The sequence below is a fragment of the Macaca thibetana genome, chromosome 15 (genome assembly GCF_024542745.1).
Source record: "Macaca thibetana thibetana isolate TM-01 chromosome 15, ASM2454274v1, whole genome shotgun sequence".
NCBI classification, from domain to species: Eukaryota; Metazoa; Chordata; class Mammalia; order Primates; family Cercopithecidae; genus Macaca; species Macaca thibetana.
This window is the reverse complement of record NC_065592.1, coordinates 82,137,850-82,151,015: the sequence shown is the minus strand read 5'-3', so window position 1 is coordinate 82,151,015 and position 13,166 is coordinate 82,137,850. Positions and strand designations below refer to the sequence as shown.

The 13,166-nt window shown below is 39.5% G+C and overlaps 1 protein-coding gene across 1 annotated transcript in view; it reads left to right on the top strand.

Annotated features, from left to right (window-relative positions):
* The window catches only part of PTAR1 (protein prenyltransferase alpha subunit repeat containing 1), a 424,325-nt gene that overhangs the window by 369,920 nt on the left and 41,239 nt on the right, over positions 1-13,166 (top strand). The window contains exon 2 of the mRNA XM_050760916.1: positions 5,134-5,285. Within this exon, the coding sequence (XP_050616873.1) occupies positions 5,200-5,285 (86 nt within the window). The 5' untranslated portion in view covers positions 5,134-5,199. The remainder of the gene's footprint in view (positions 1-5,133; positions 5,286-13,166) is intronic.

The window sequence follows — 13,166 nt, the reverse complement described above, 5'->3', positions numbered from 1 at the left end:
AGAGTGAGACTCCATCTCAAAAAAAAAAAAAAAAAAAAAAAAAAAATCTTAAATTACAAGTGTTACTTTGCTCTTTACATTGCATAGTCAAATTGTCCTATGAAAATACCTCTAACACTTTGGTATATATTCTTCTATTTATAATGTGATTTTCAATTATCTAAATAGCATCTTACCACATAAATTCATAATTTAATCAATCCCCTTTCATTGGGCATTTATTTACTGTATTTTATTATCAATAAATGAACATAAATCTTGTTCTTCGACAAAATCACGCTAAATTTATTATACCCTATTCTTGTATACATATATATATCATTATTGAGGATTCATGAATTTCAAATCTTAACTTCTTTGGACTTCAGTTTTCTTATCTGTAAAATTAGAGAGTTGGTTCAGAGTTCTAATTATGCTCCCTTTCTTTTAAAAAAAATTACTATAAAGAGTTTTCATGTGGAGAGGGCATACACAGAATCATACAGAGGAATTCTGTTTCTGAAATACCTGTTTTACATCAAAATTTGGGGACAAAGTTTGCTTTTTTCCCTGTTAAATAAAGTCTTTGGGGGAAAATCATTATTTCTGAGTGTGCTGCTTTGATCTCTGCCTCCAGAAATTGGGATTTATTTCCCACTGCCATTAGGATGCAAGATTCTGATTAAGAAAACTTACTAAGTTTAAGAATTTTAATTTAAGAACTGGTCTTACATTCTTTTTTTTTTTTTTTTTTTTTTTTTTTTGTAAGCAGCTCCATTTATTTGAGTAAATATCTTGTAAATAAATCATTGGTAAACAATACAAAATTAAATACATTTTCAAAAGCTTGCCAGTATACGCAAAATTCACAAACATAGTTTTTTTAAAAAAATTAAATATGTTCAGAGCACCCTTGATATAAAATGCCTGACCCCCATCCTTGGACAAGGCCATCTGGAGACATCTTGTGGTAGGTGGGTTTCTGTGGGAGGCAGCAGGGCATTCCTGGAGGGAAGGAATTTCTACTCTCACCTATTACCCATCCCACATCCCATCTGAATTTTGATCCTTCTCCAAAGAGCTGATAACTGAGAGGGCTAGAACATACCACCAGGCCTAGCTCCAAGCACAGGGATCAGGGTGCACAATTAGGGCCAGGAGCACCCAGAGTCCTCAACACAAGCCATTGAGAGAAGCCAGAAATGCAATCTCCACACTTCCAAATCAGCAACATTGGCTCCTAGAGCGACTGTCTTGAGAGAATGTGAGGCTTTCTCACCTTGACACTTAACACTCGGTTTACACCCACTGGTCTGATGCTACCCAGGCACAGAAGCTACCAGAATGTATTTCTAAGGAAGAAGACACTCGATCTGCTAACTTTTTTTGATCTGCTTTCCTGGAGACAGAATAATACACAGTACCCGGTGGAAAGCAGACGATTCATTTCCACACAATGCTTCCTTTTTCCAATGCAAAATATCACTTAGCTAGAGTGGGCATTTCTCTAGAAATCAAGTTAGTTCTTCAAATTAAGGGTTCATACAACTTTAAAAGACCACAAATGAGACAATAAGCACATGACCTGGCAAAGCATCCCAACCAATGAAATAATAGAAATTCCATAAATTAAGCCCTTGACCAACTTAACATTTCTGTAGTGTAGCACATTAAAATAACGGATACACTGAATTCTTTCACTTTGGTGCATAAAGTGAATGTTGAAGTCAGCAGCACTCAATGAAGAATGCCTAGTGACCTCTTGAAAACACGTGTGCTGGGACCTCCAGTTAAAGGACGACCACGGGTTTATTCCATCCATGTGAAATATAACTCACATCAACATTTTAACTTAGTTGTGTGTAGATATATACAAGTATGAGAAATTTGACAGCTGAGTCAAATGTACAACTTAAGAAAAAAATATTACCAAACTACTTGTAAGAAAACTATCTTCCCTGTATCATAAGGTACTAAACATCTGAGTCCTTGCAGAAAACGCAGCCTGGCACGGCCCTTCAAGTGTCCACCTGCTTTGATAACCCTTGGTTGGGCTGTGGCTAGAGTCATGATATCTTTGCTATTAAAATATTACATTAACAAAAACCTTTAAAACCAAAAATGGAACGCTCTTGAATAAATGTCTAATAGAACCCCCCACCTTCACACCAAAAAAAGAAAAAAAAACAAAAAACAAAAAACGTTGTTCATAAGGACACCTATTATTTCACAAAAGTCTTCATGAAGTACAAATCCCAGGACCCTTTCTTCGTTTCCAGGAGAGTTCCACCCTGTTCCAGAATCATACAGTCTTCTTCTGTGGAGGGCTCAGTTTCCTCATGCCTCTTATCCGAGAAAGCAGCTCTTTGATAAATTCCTCTGTTGGTTTGTAGCAGTCTACAAGAGCTTCCTGTAATTTTGAAGCTCTCTCTTCATCACTGTCTGCATCAAGAAGATCATCAATGTCAATTTCTACCTCTGGCATTTCTTCTTCAATCATGGCAGAAGGGGAAGCAGGCACCTTCTTGACAAGGCAGCAGGAGAGAGAATGGGTGGTCTTACATTCTTAAACAGGATATTTAAAGTTGCCTTTTGCCTTGGAATCTAAACACACACATTCCACTCTTTTCACTGTTTCACTCCAGAACTTGTTATTGGTTAAAGTTTGTTTGGTTTTACTAACTCTTTTCTTTTTCTTTTCTTTTTTTTTTTTTTCTTTGAGATGGAATTTTGCTTTTGTTGCCCAGGCTGGAGTGCAGGGTGCAATCTTGGCTTGCTGCAACTTCCATCTCCCGGGGTTCAAGCGATTCTCCTGCCTCAGCCTCCCAAGTAGCTGGAGCTACAGGCATGCACCACCACGCCCGGCTAATTTTGTATTTTTAGTAGAGATGGGGTTTCACCGTGCTGGCCAGGCTGGTCTCGAACTCCTGACACGTGATCCACCCACCTCGGCCTCCCAAAGTGCTGGGATTACAGGCATGAGACACCGTGCCTGGCCGATTTTACTAATTCTTAAATCTGTCCCACCTCACTGGCTACAATTTTGTGAAACTTCTATCTCCTTTTTTTTTTTCTTTTTTTTTAAGATGGAGTCTTGCTCTGTTGCCAGGCTGGAGTGCAGTGGCGCGATCACCACTTACTGCAACCTCCTCCTTCCGGGTTCAAGCGCTTCTCCTGCCTCAGCCTCCCAAGTAGCTGGGATTACAAGCATGTGCCACCATGCCCAGCTAATTTTGTATTTTTAGCAGAGACGGGGTTTCACTGTCTTGGCCAGGATGGTCTCGATCTCCTGATCTCGTGATCCTCCCGCCTCTGCCTCCCAAAGTGCTGGGATTACAGGTGTGAGCCACTGCGCCTGATCCTATCTCACTTCTTTTGCAACCAGAAGGCCAAGTCCAGCCTTTATAAACATACCCACAGGAAATACTGACCACTGAGTATAGTAAATTTATATTTTTCGTTTATATTTCTCATTCACTTTACATGCAATGGATAGTTTTTAGTTTTACAATCATAAAAACGACCACAAATGCTCCGCATATGTTCACATTAAACACACCATGAACTTGTTCTTTTTTTTTTTTTTAAGTTTTTTAAGATACAGATTTCTTTTTTTTTCTCTTGGTTTTTTTAAGACGGAGTCTCGCTCTGTCCCCCAGACTAGAGTGCAGTGGCGCGATCTTGGCTCACTGCAAGCTCCGCCTCCCGGGTTCATGCCATTGTCCTGCCTCAGCCTCCCGAGTAGGTGGGACTACAGGCGCCCGCCACGCCTGGCTAATTTTTTTTTTTTTTTTTTTTTTTTTTTTTTTTTGAGACGGAGTCTCGCTCTGTCACCCAGGCTGGAGTGCAGTGGCCGGATCTCAGCTCACTGCAAGCTCCGCCTCCCGGGTTCACGCCATTCTCCGGCCTCAGCCTCCCGAGTAGCTGGGACTACAGGCGCCTGCCACCTCGCCCGGCTAAGTTTTTGTATTTTTAGTAGAGACGGGGTTTCACCGTGTTAGCCAGGATGGTCTCGATCTCCTGACCTCGTGATCCGCCCGTCTCGGCCTCCCAAAGTGTTGGGATTACAGGCTTGAGCCACCGCGCCCAGCCAATTTTTTTTGTTGTTGTTGTTGTGTTTTTAGTAGAGACGGGGTTTCACCGTGTTAACCAGGATGGTCTCGATCTCCTGACCTCGTGATCCGCCCGCCATGGCCTCCCAAAGTGCTGGGATTACAGGCGTGAGCCACCGCACCCGGCCAAAGATGCAGATTTCACGGGTGGAAGAATAAAACTGAACTAAAAGCAGCCAGATTTTTCTACCACAGAGGAGCAAAAGAAAACCGGATACACACAAATTTTAGTTATGGCATTTCAAAATCCTAAATAAACTAGAAAGCTCGTTTTTCCTACAAAAATTTATTTTTGCTGTTATGAGCAAACCCTGTCAGAGTCTTGATACTTTTTTTTAAATTCCAAAATTGACGCAAAGGCTACCAAATGTAGTAGAAAATGAAATCGAAAAATTTAAAAACGATTTCATTTCTATTTCCTACATCCAGATGGCAAATAACTTTTCCTTCACTTTCCTTTGTCTTCCTTTAATAAATTTAGGAATTTTAATTAATGTTTTTAAAAAGGGCTGCTTTCAGGTTCAGAGACCAAAATTGGCACAGTTAGAAAGGAGGTCACCAATGCGGTCAAATAGGGACTCGCTCCGCCGCAACGCCTCTGGACCTCTTCATCTCTCTGGCTGGGAAAATAAAGCGGACAAGCTCTGAAAAACGCCCAGGACTAGACTAACTGTTAAGAGGCCCTGCACCCTCAGTTGAACATTCAAGAGTGCCCGCGGACCTGGCCAGGGGTGTTCAGGCAGGTGTCTGACTCTCGTGGAGTGTGTCTTGAGGTTCCCTTTCTCCTCGGTCCCGAGTGGCCTAAAAATTAAAATAAGAAAATCGGCGGCCTGAGAGAACTTTGCAAACACACGTGCAGCATCTTCTCTGACGCTTAGAAAGTCCGTTACTCGCGCGGAGGCGAACCCCTCCACTCACTGGGAAGCCACCAGCCCTACCTAACGCCACGCCCAGGCCGCCGACAGGCTGACCCGGAAGTGCTCGGCGGCGGCTGCGGCGACGGGGGCGCGGCCTAGCCGGCGCACCCGCGCGCGCGCTCTCCGCGGAACTCCTGCTGGCGGCCAGGCTCACGCGGAGGCGCGCCCGAACAGTCGCGGCCGCCGCCAACATGGCCGAGACCAGCGAGGAAGTGGCGGTGCTGGTGCAGCGGGTAGTGAAGGACATCACTAACGCCTTCAGGAGGAACCCGCACATGTGAGTCGCGCGCCTCCGCCACCTCCGAGGGTCGTCGGGAGCGGGCGGGGGCGGGGCCAAGCGTCCACCCGACCTCGGGCGGCGGGCTGACCACGGGTGCTGGCCCACGCGCCCTTCTAGGGAGGAGGCAGAGCCGTGTCGGGCGCCGCTGGCCGGGCTTTCCGCTACCGGGACGCGCTGGCGGACGAGTCCCTAGAAGTGACCTCGAAAAATCGAAACGGAACGACTTTCTCTCTCCCTTCCCACCTTTTCATAGGAGTTCACGAAACTCCAAAGACTTCCCCCGTAGGTCCACATCCTTCCTCTGTTTAAGGTACACGGGCGCACGCAACAATGTGGGTCTGTGCATACCTTGTAAACACAACTCTTGAGATTCATCCCGGTCATTGGCAAGGGGGTAACCGATCGTCTTAGTCTTAATGAGCCCTAAACCCCTCAGTTTACTAACTAAGGGTGGTTTGAGGCTGCTTTTGACTTTCGCCTTACTTGCCACAAAATTGTAAATTGACTCCGATAAAACATTGTGTTTTGAAGGTGAACGGAGCATTCTCAAGAGAAGCTTCTGTGGGCGCGGTGTGGAGTCTGGGATAATGCAAATGAAACCTCGATACTTTTTAGCATAAGCGGATTCATAGTTACAAGGAGCATGTTAACTCATTTTTATCCCAGCACTGCTGCCCTCTTTAACGGGACACTGCAGAACTGACACATGTATCTCTTCCGCTTTACTTGAAGTACTCTTGGAAGATACCACAAGAGTCTACTTTTTGTAACACTTTGCTTTTGTGTAACAAGTGAAAAGAAAACTATTAGAGAGAGAGATCTCCATTATACAAAGGTGTAGGGAAGAAGCAACAGTGTACCTCCTTTCCCATACCTCTTCCTCCTCAAAGAAAAGAAACATGGCATTCAGTTCTGCATTATTTTCACTTTAGTTGTTTTTGGAGTTTATTTTTACTTTTATTCTTTAGACTGGAACTCAATTTTTTTTTTTTTAAGTATTCTAACAGGTTCAGCTTTTCTGCCTAAAAAAGTTGCCAAACTTGTATCTTACCAAAGTGTTCTTTTCCTCCAAGGAGATGATTGTAAAAGAGTTAAGAAGCTCTCGGATGTTTGCTCCCTTGTGGCACAGAATTGGAGACGTGCAACTGTGCCACATTAAAAACAAAACACTGCTGGCCTCAAAACACACCTGCCACCTCTGACAGCATCCACTTCCCTCCCCCTTATGACTGCTGCCTTTTTCAAAATGAGAGTGTTTGGAATGATTTCCTGGCAGTATCCATAGTGGTTGCTGAGCCTTCTAAAGAATGCTTTGATGCCTTGCTGTATATCAGTCTTTCGATTTCTTTTTGAGAATGGGAGCCTTAGTGCAAGTAAGAGACAACCTCAAAAAAAAAAAAAAAAAGTTGGACAAATCAAGAGTGTATTTTCTCATCACTGGTATTATTTTTCTAGAAGAAATTACAGCAGAGATTAGAAGTCTAATAAAATATATCGTAATCATCTTATGTTCTCTTCTTTGAGGTAGACTAAAAGAGCATCATTATATTTGAAGAAACCAAGATTGAATGTTCATTGGCTTGGCAGTTTAACAGTGCAGTTTGGAACACGTCCCAGTTCTTGTGGATCACATTTACGGAAACTCTTAAAGGACTTTAATGCCCCTCCCTAATCCTTTTTCTACTGTGAAACCTCATCAATATATTCTCAATGTATAATTTATTAGTAATAAGGGTTTGGCTCATTCGAGATTTAAAACTTTGAGATAAGTTGGATATTCGGAATAATGAAATGATTTGTAATATGGATCTTAAACATTTGAATAGCTTACCTCACTGTTTAATACTAGTCATCAGCTATATTTGAGTACATATTCCCCACAGTAAAACTATTTTCAATAATATTACTATGCATCTTTTTAAGTGCTTTATAATTTGGGTTTTTGAAAATTGCCTGCACTTTCTTCCCTTAATTTAGCCCATTTACTCCCAAAATAAAGAGGCTGTGTTTCTTTTCTCTTTTTAAAAAAAGCATTGTTTATCTGTGACATTTGTATCTAACTTTACTGTATCTAATTACACATTCAGTATTATAAAAGTTTCCTTCTCCAAACTTAAGGTCGGTTGTAATTTTATTAGCCAACATCTACTTCATTAAATACACTGTTTGTTTATGTAGAAATATTTAGCCAGAAGGAGTTGAGGATGCAGTGGTGAGATGTGGGTGTTGTTACTGTATGATGTGAATAGGTACCTTCTCAGCCTCAGTGTCCTCTTGATCTTGTGAGGCTGATGAGAACACAGGAAAATCACCTCACACAGTGGTACTTAGTTGCCACTCAATAAATATTAGACCTTCCCTGAATCTCTGTTCCTCACCAAAAATATATTGGCCAAATAATTGGTGAATATGAAGCACTTTATAAACTGGATAATACTATATAAATGCTGTTTTTATGGTTGACTCTTAGATAATCATATCGGATTCTCTAAAACGGTAAACTTGACCTAGGGATAGTCTTTAACTTAGTGTATGGACCCTGTGCTAGTGTAGAAGACAACAGTTTACAATGTAAATAGTCATGTTAAAATTATCTTATTCAGCAAGTTACTGTTTTTTCTATTAAATATTGAACTCTCCCTGTTTATGAGGTGTTGTGGGTACCATCTTTACTATGTGAAACAAGTTTAAAATACAGTTCTTGAACCCAAGGCACTAACAGAAATTTATGTAATGGTGGAAATTTTCTATGTCTGTGCTGTTCCCTATGGTAGCCACTAGCCATGGTAGCTTTTGAGCAATTGAAATGTCCCTAATATGGACAGGAACCAAATTTTAAATTTTATGTAATTTAAATTGATTTGTACGTAGTGGCTCCATGTGCCCAGTGACTACTGTAATGTGTAGTGCAGGTGTAGATGAGACCTAAGACCAACTGCATGAATAGTAAATTAACACTCCAAAGTAGTTTATAATAAAAGCTGGATAGCAGCATGGTGAGCAAGTGCTATAGGAGTCTAATAGAAGTGGAGAGGAGGCTGGTTATGTCTGGGATAGGGCTCTAAGTGGAAATGGGTTTTAAGCCGAATATTAAAGTCTGGGTAGGATTTGTAGTCTCAGCGGGAGCCAGAGACCTCCATAGGGAACAGTGAATTGACTTAAGCAAACTGTGACTGAGAAGGTACAGTAGGGCCAGATTATGGAAATCCTTGACTCTCATTTAATTTCTTTCATTCCATTTATACATTCTGCAAAAGATTACCTCTGTTTGACAGGCACAATGCTGGTCTCTGGGTATACAGGGTTCAAAGCTGGGTGGCTTAATGAACAAACCAGACATGGTCCCTGTCCTAATGGGATGTTAAGCAGTCAACATACAGATTATGAAAAGAGTCAGAAAAAGTAAGAAGGGTACTTAGGTTAACAACATGGAGGCCTAATTTAGAGTATGAGGTCAAGATAGTTCTTTCTGAGGCAATAGCATTTAAACTGAATGAGACATGAGGGGTGAAGAAAAGCTGGCTCATGGATGCACACTTCTAAGGCAATGGGTAGGCACCAGTGAACATTATTTAATAAAGAATAATGAAAGGCAGTTTTAGATTGTCTGCAAGGTGAACTGAAGAATAGAAAGCCAGAGTCTACTGGGCTTCTTGTATCTGATTTTTATTTATTTAAATAATAGTGTAGTATAGTGTAAAAATTTGAGTTTAGAGTTTGACAGTCTAAGCTGTCAAACTGGATTTGAATCTTTGCTTGTCATTTATTAACTGAGTAGACAGACAAGACTCTTCATCTGTAAAATGGGATCAGAATTCCTACTTTATGAGATTATTGTGCAGAATAAAATAGTATATGTAAAACCTAACCGTGCATGGCAAATAACAAACAATAAACAGTAGTAATTTGTGTAGCTTTTTCTAAATAAGGTCAGTAATATAATTTCAGTGAAACATTAAGTTGATAATCTTTGGAATTAATGAGAAAGCCTATAAGGTTTCTGAAGTATCTAAATCACCAGGAGAATTTTAATTATCAATATGCAAGGGTCAGTTCATTTAGATGTTTTACTAGCTTTCCTTTTTGGTCATGCTGGAAAGAATTCCATTTCTTTTGGGGGGTGGGAGCAGAACAAAACCAAAATAACTACTGTTTAGATTTAAAATGTTTTTACCATTTCCTGAATCCTTGGACTGTTTTCTGTTTGGTTGCTCCACATTACAGGATTCAGTTTTAGTATTTGGGTACCATCCATCTCTCCCAGAAGGTAAGCCGGTTGATACAACTTTTGTGGATAAGTGGCTGTATTCTAGTTGGTGGTGTTTCTGAGAAGTATAGATAGGACAAGCTATCTAAACATGAGGAACAAAGTCAGTATCAGTGTTACATGAACTGTGAACATCATCTGGAAGCCAGTGAATGGATCCCCATTGTGATGTGAGGCACTCAGAGAGATGTATCATAGTGTGATCTTAAGTAAATGTGCTGGTTTATTCCACATTGCTCTGCCTTTGGAGCAGCCTGTGGTGAAGGTAACCTAAAAAGTGAGTACCATTAGAACTTGATTGCCGTCCCAAACCATTATATCTTTAAAAATCCTACGATCTTCTTAGTTATGCAGGTAATCGAATACCTTGTTAAATACTAGGAATATAAATGGCCAGAAACCTCACAATGTAAAAGAGTGAAATTTATTGGTAGTGAAAGAGTGCAAACATTGCTCTCATAAGACTATTTTGTAAAGAAATAACTAGAGATATGTTTGATATTTATAGCACATTCATTGCAACCATTAAAAATATCAAAATTGATTATGTGGGAAAATATTTAATGCGGATTGCTCAGTTTTTTCCCTAAAGTATTATAGAATATGTTCAATATGATCCCAGTTTTTGAAAATACTTAGGAAAAAAGGATGTATACCCAGCTGGGCACAGTGACTCACACCTGTAATCCTGACACTTTGGGAAGCTGAGGTGGGAGGATCACTTGAGGCCAGGAGTTTGAGACCAGCCTGGTTAACATAGTGGGACTACATCTCTCTCTCTCTCTCTCTCTCTCTCTCTTTCTCTCTCTTTCTCTCTCTCTCTCTCTCTCTCTCTCTCTCCCCATATATATGTATATATATATAAACTTCTTGAGCCCAGGAGTTGGAGGCTGCAGTGAGTGAGGATTGTACCACGTCACTCCAGCCTGGATGACAGAGCAAGATCCTGTCTCAAAAAAAAAAAAAAAAAGATATATACCCAAACATGTTAATAGCTAAAGAGGGATTGCAAGTGACTTTTAGTTTTTGTTTTTGTTTTTCCTGAGTTTTCCCAGTGTTTCTTGAGTATAGAATTAGAACTTAAATTTACAGAAAAATAGAAGGGATTGATCTAAATCCTGTTTTGCTCTTCGTTCTAGTTTCGTGGGTTTAGGCTAAGAATTAGGAGGTCCCGATTCTTAACTTAGCCACTAGCAATATGACCTTAGGTAATCCTCATAAACCTCACTGGACCTCAGTTTCCTCATCAGATTAAATGACAGAGAAACGCAGTCCCTTCCAACTTTAAAATGATTCTGGAAGGAATCCTATTCGAAATTGGCTAGAAAAAAGTGGACTGTGACTTATGGGATGAGACACAGAAGTCTGAAGTCAAACACACTATTATTTGGAAGCTTACTGACCTATCTGTCTTTACAAAGTACATGTAATGTGTTTTAGGAAGCAACATAACACTGTATCTTAGGGTCACATAACTTGACAAAGGCTTAAATTCTTTGCCTCGGCTTTCCATTATCTATTAACCAACACACTCTACTGGTGGACTAAAGGCTCTTAAATGGATTAATGGTACTGTATTTCATCTTTGCCTAGCATTTTGTAGTTTGCCACTTTCTTCACGTGACATTATTTGGTTTCCATAACAGGCAGGGAACATACTATTCCTGTATTTCAGATGAGGGTACTGATGGCAAGTGACTTGCCAAATTCTCATTGCTTGTCAGTAGATAGCATGGAAACTAACTAGAACTCTGGACTTCCAATCAAGTATATTTGTCTTTACACCCTACTACCTCTTTTCATGTGTTTTCCCCCTAGTGCTTTACATTATCTGTTAAGACTGTTTTTATTCTCCTTACATGAAAATAGCTGCTAAGTTTCTCAGTCATAAAATTTGAAAGCTGGGTGAAATCTAGCCCATTTTCCTTACTGGAGATATAATACAATTCTACCATTTTACAGATGAGGAAACTGAAGTCTATAGAAGCCAAAATGACATGATATTGATATGTATGTATATGTGTGTATGTGTATATATACCTATTTCCATCCAGGACTTGGACACATGCTGTTTTCAGTATACTTTATTAGGAGAAAATCAGAGATAATGTTTTTTTAGAGGGTCAAGAAGTGAAAACTATTAATTTGAATATTATCACTAAAGTACAAGGATAATCAGCTTTTCAGGAAGCAGTTATTGGGTACCTGCTATATCCAAGCCATTCTTATTTTATAAAGTATTTCTTGAAAGAACAGACAGTCAAAGCAGTGTGTTTTTTTATTGTGCCAGATGGCTCTTTTCTGTAGTTTAGATACCAAATTATTACTTGGGCATTTTAATCCTAGTTTAATTAGTGAGCAAGATAGGTTTTTATATTGTGAATTTAAGTTAAAAAAAATCCCCCCAAAAAACAAACCATACCTGGAAACAGGATTCTTTTATTCTTGTTACTATAACATTTATATTGTTGAATCTTGCAGTTCTTTGAAGTGTTGTAAGTAGATTATTATATCTCAGAGAACAGAATTTCCTGAAATAATCACATTGAGTTTATTTACTTATTTACTTATTTATTTTTACTTTATTTTTTAATATTCTTCATGTAGTAAAACACAAACATCAGAAAATACCAGAGATTCAGTCATATATTAGTCAAATATAGCCAGATATGGCTAGGGGTCATAATAATGAATTAGATAGATTTCAGGATACCACCAAATAGAGATGCAAAAATATATTTTGAAATACTGGGCATTGACCTCAGGTACTCTTTCAGCTTTGTCCATATTCTTCCTATAGGACTTTGTTTATATTATTGGAGTGGTAAAGTGGTAACATTTTATTATGGATATTGACACAGCTCCCCAGCAAGACTTTAGCTCTTTGAAGTCTGAGACCACTTTGCTTTATTCTTTTTGAATTTTAAAACCTAACAAAGTACCCAGTACATTGTAGTTAATCAGAAAACTTATGATAGTATTGATATAGTATATCAAAACACTTTTGAGTCAACTGAGCCAATTGTAAGGATAAAAGCCCATAGATCGCACAGCCTTCTTGAGAGTTAAATTAGCTTGAAAGAATTGTTAGTGTCTTGCAACCCCTAAGATACCCTTTTTATTGATAAATCCCTGTGTCACTAATGAAGTGATCAGTAGAAAGTAGATTACCTCTAAGCTATCCAGTTTAGTTTCCAGGAGGGGTTTGATTTTAAATCCACAGCCTCCTACCAATTTGTGATAGTGGCCGAACAAAAAGACAGGGTGTTTCTCCTACTTTGTAGTTGAACCAGTTTCCCTCTTTTTAGGTCTATCAAACCACTGTGGTTTTGGTAAGGGGATGCCAGGGACATAATACATAATATCACACACAAATTCCGAAAACCAGTTCATCATTCTGCTTTTTAAAGACATGTTTAAAATATCTATATAGACACTGTAAAAACATTTATTTCAACTACTCTAATTGTTAAAAAGTTTCTCGTTATTCATTAATTAAACAGAGGACATTCTGATTGAGAAAGGATCCTTTGTGTAGGCAAGAATTATAACTTCCTTTAGAGTTGAAAGGCATGTGAGTGTGTTTTGCACACATTTTTTATGTTTGCTGG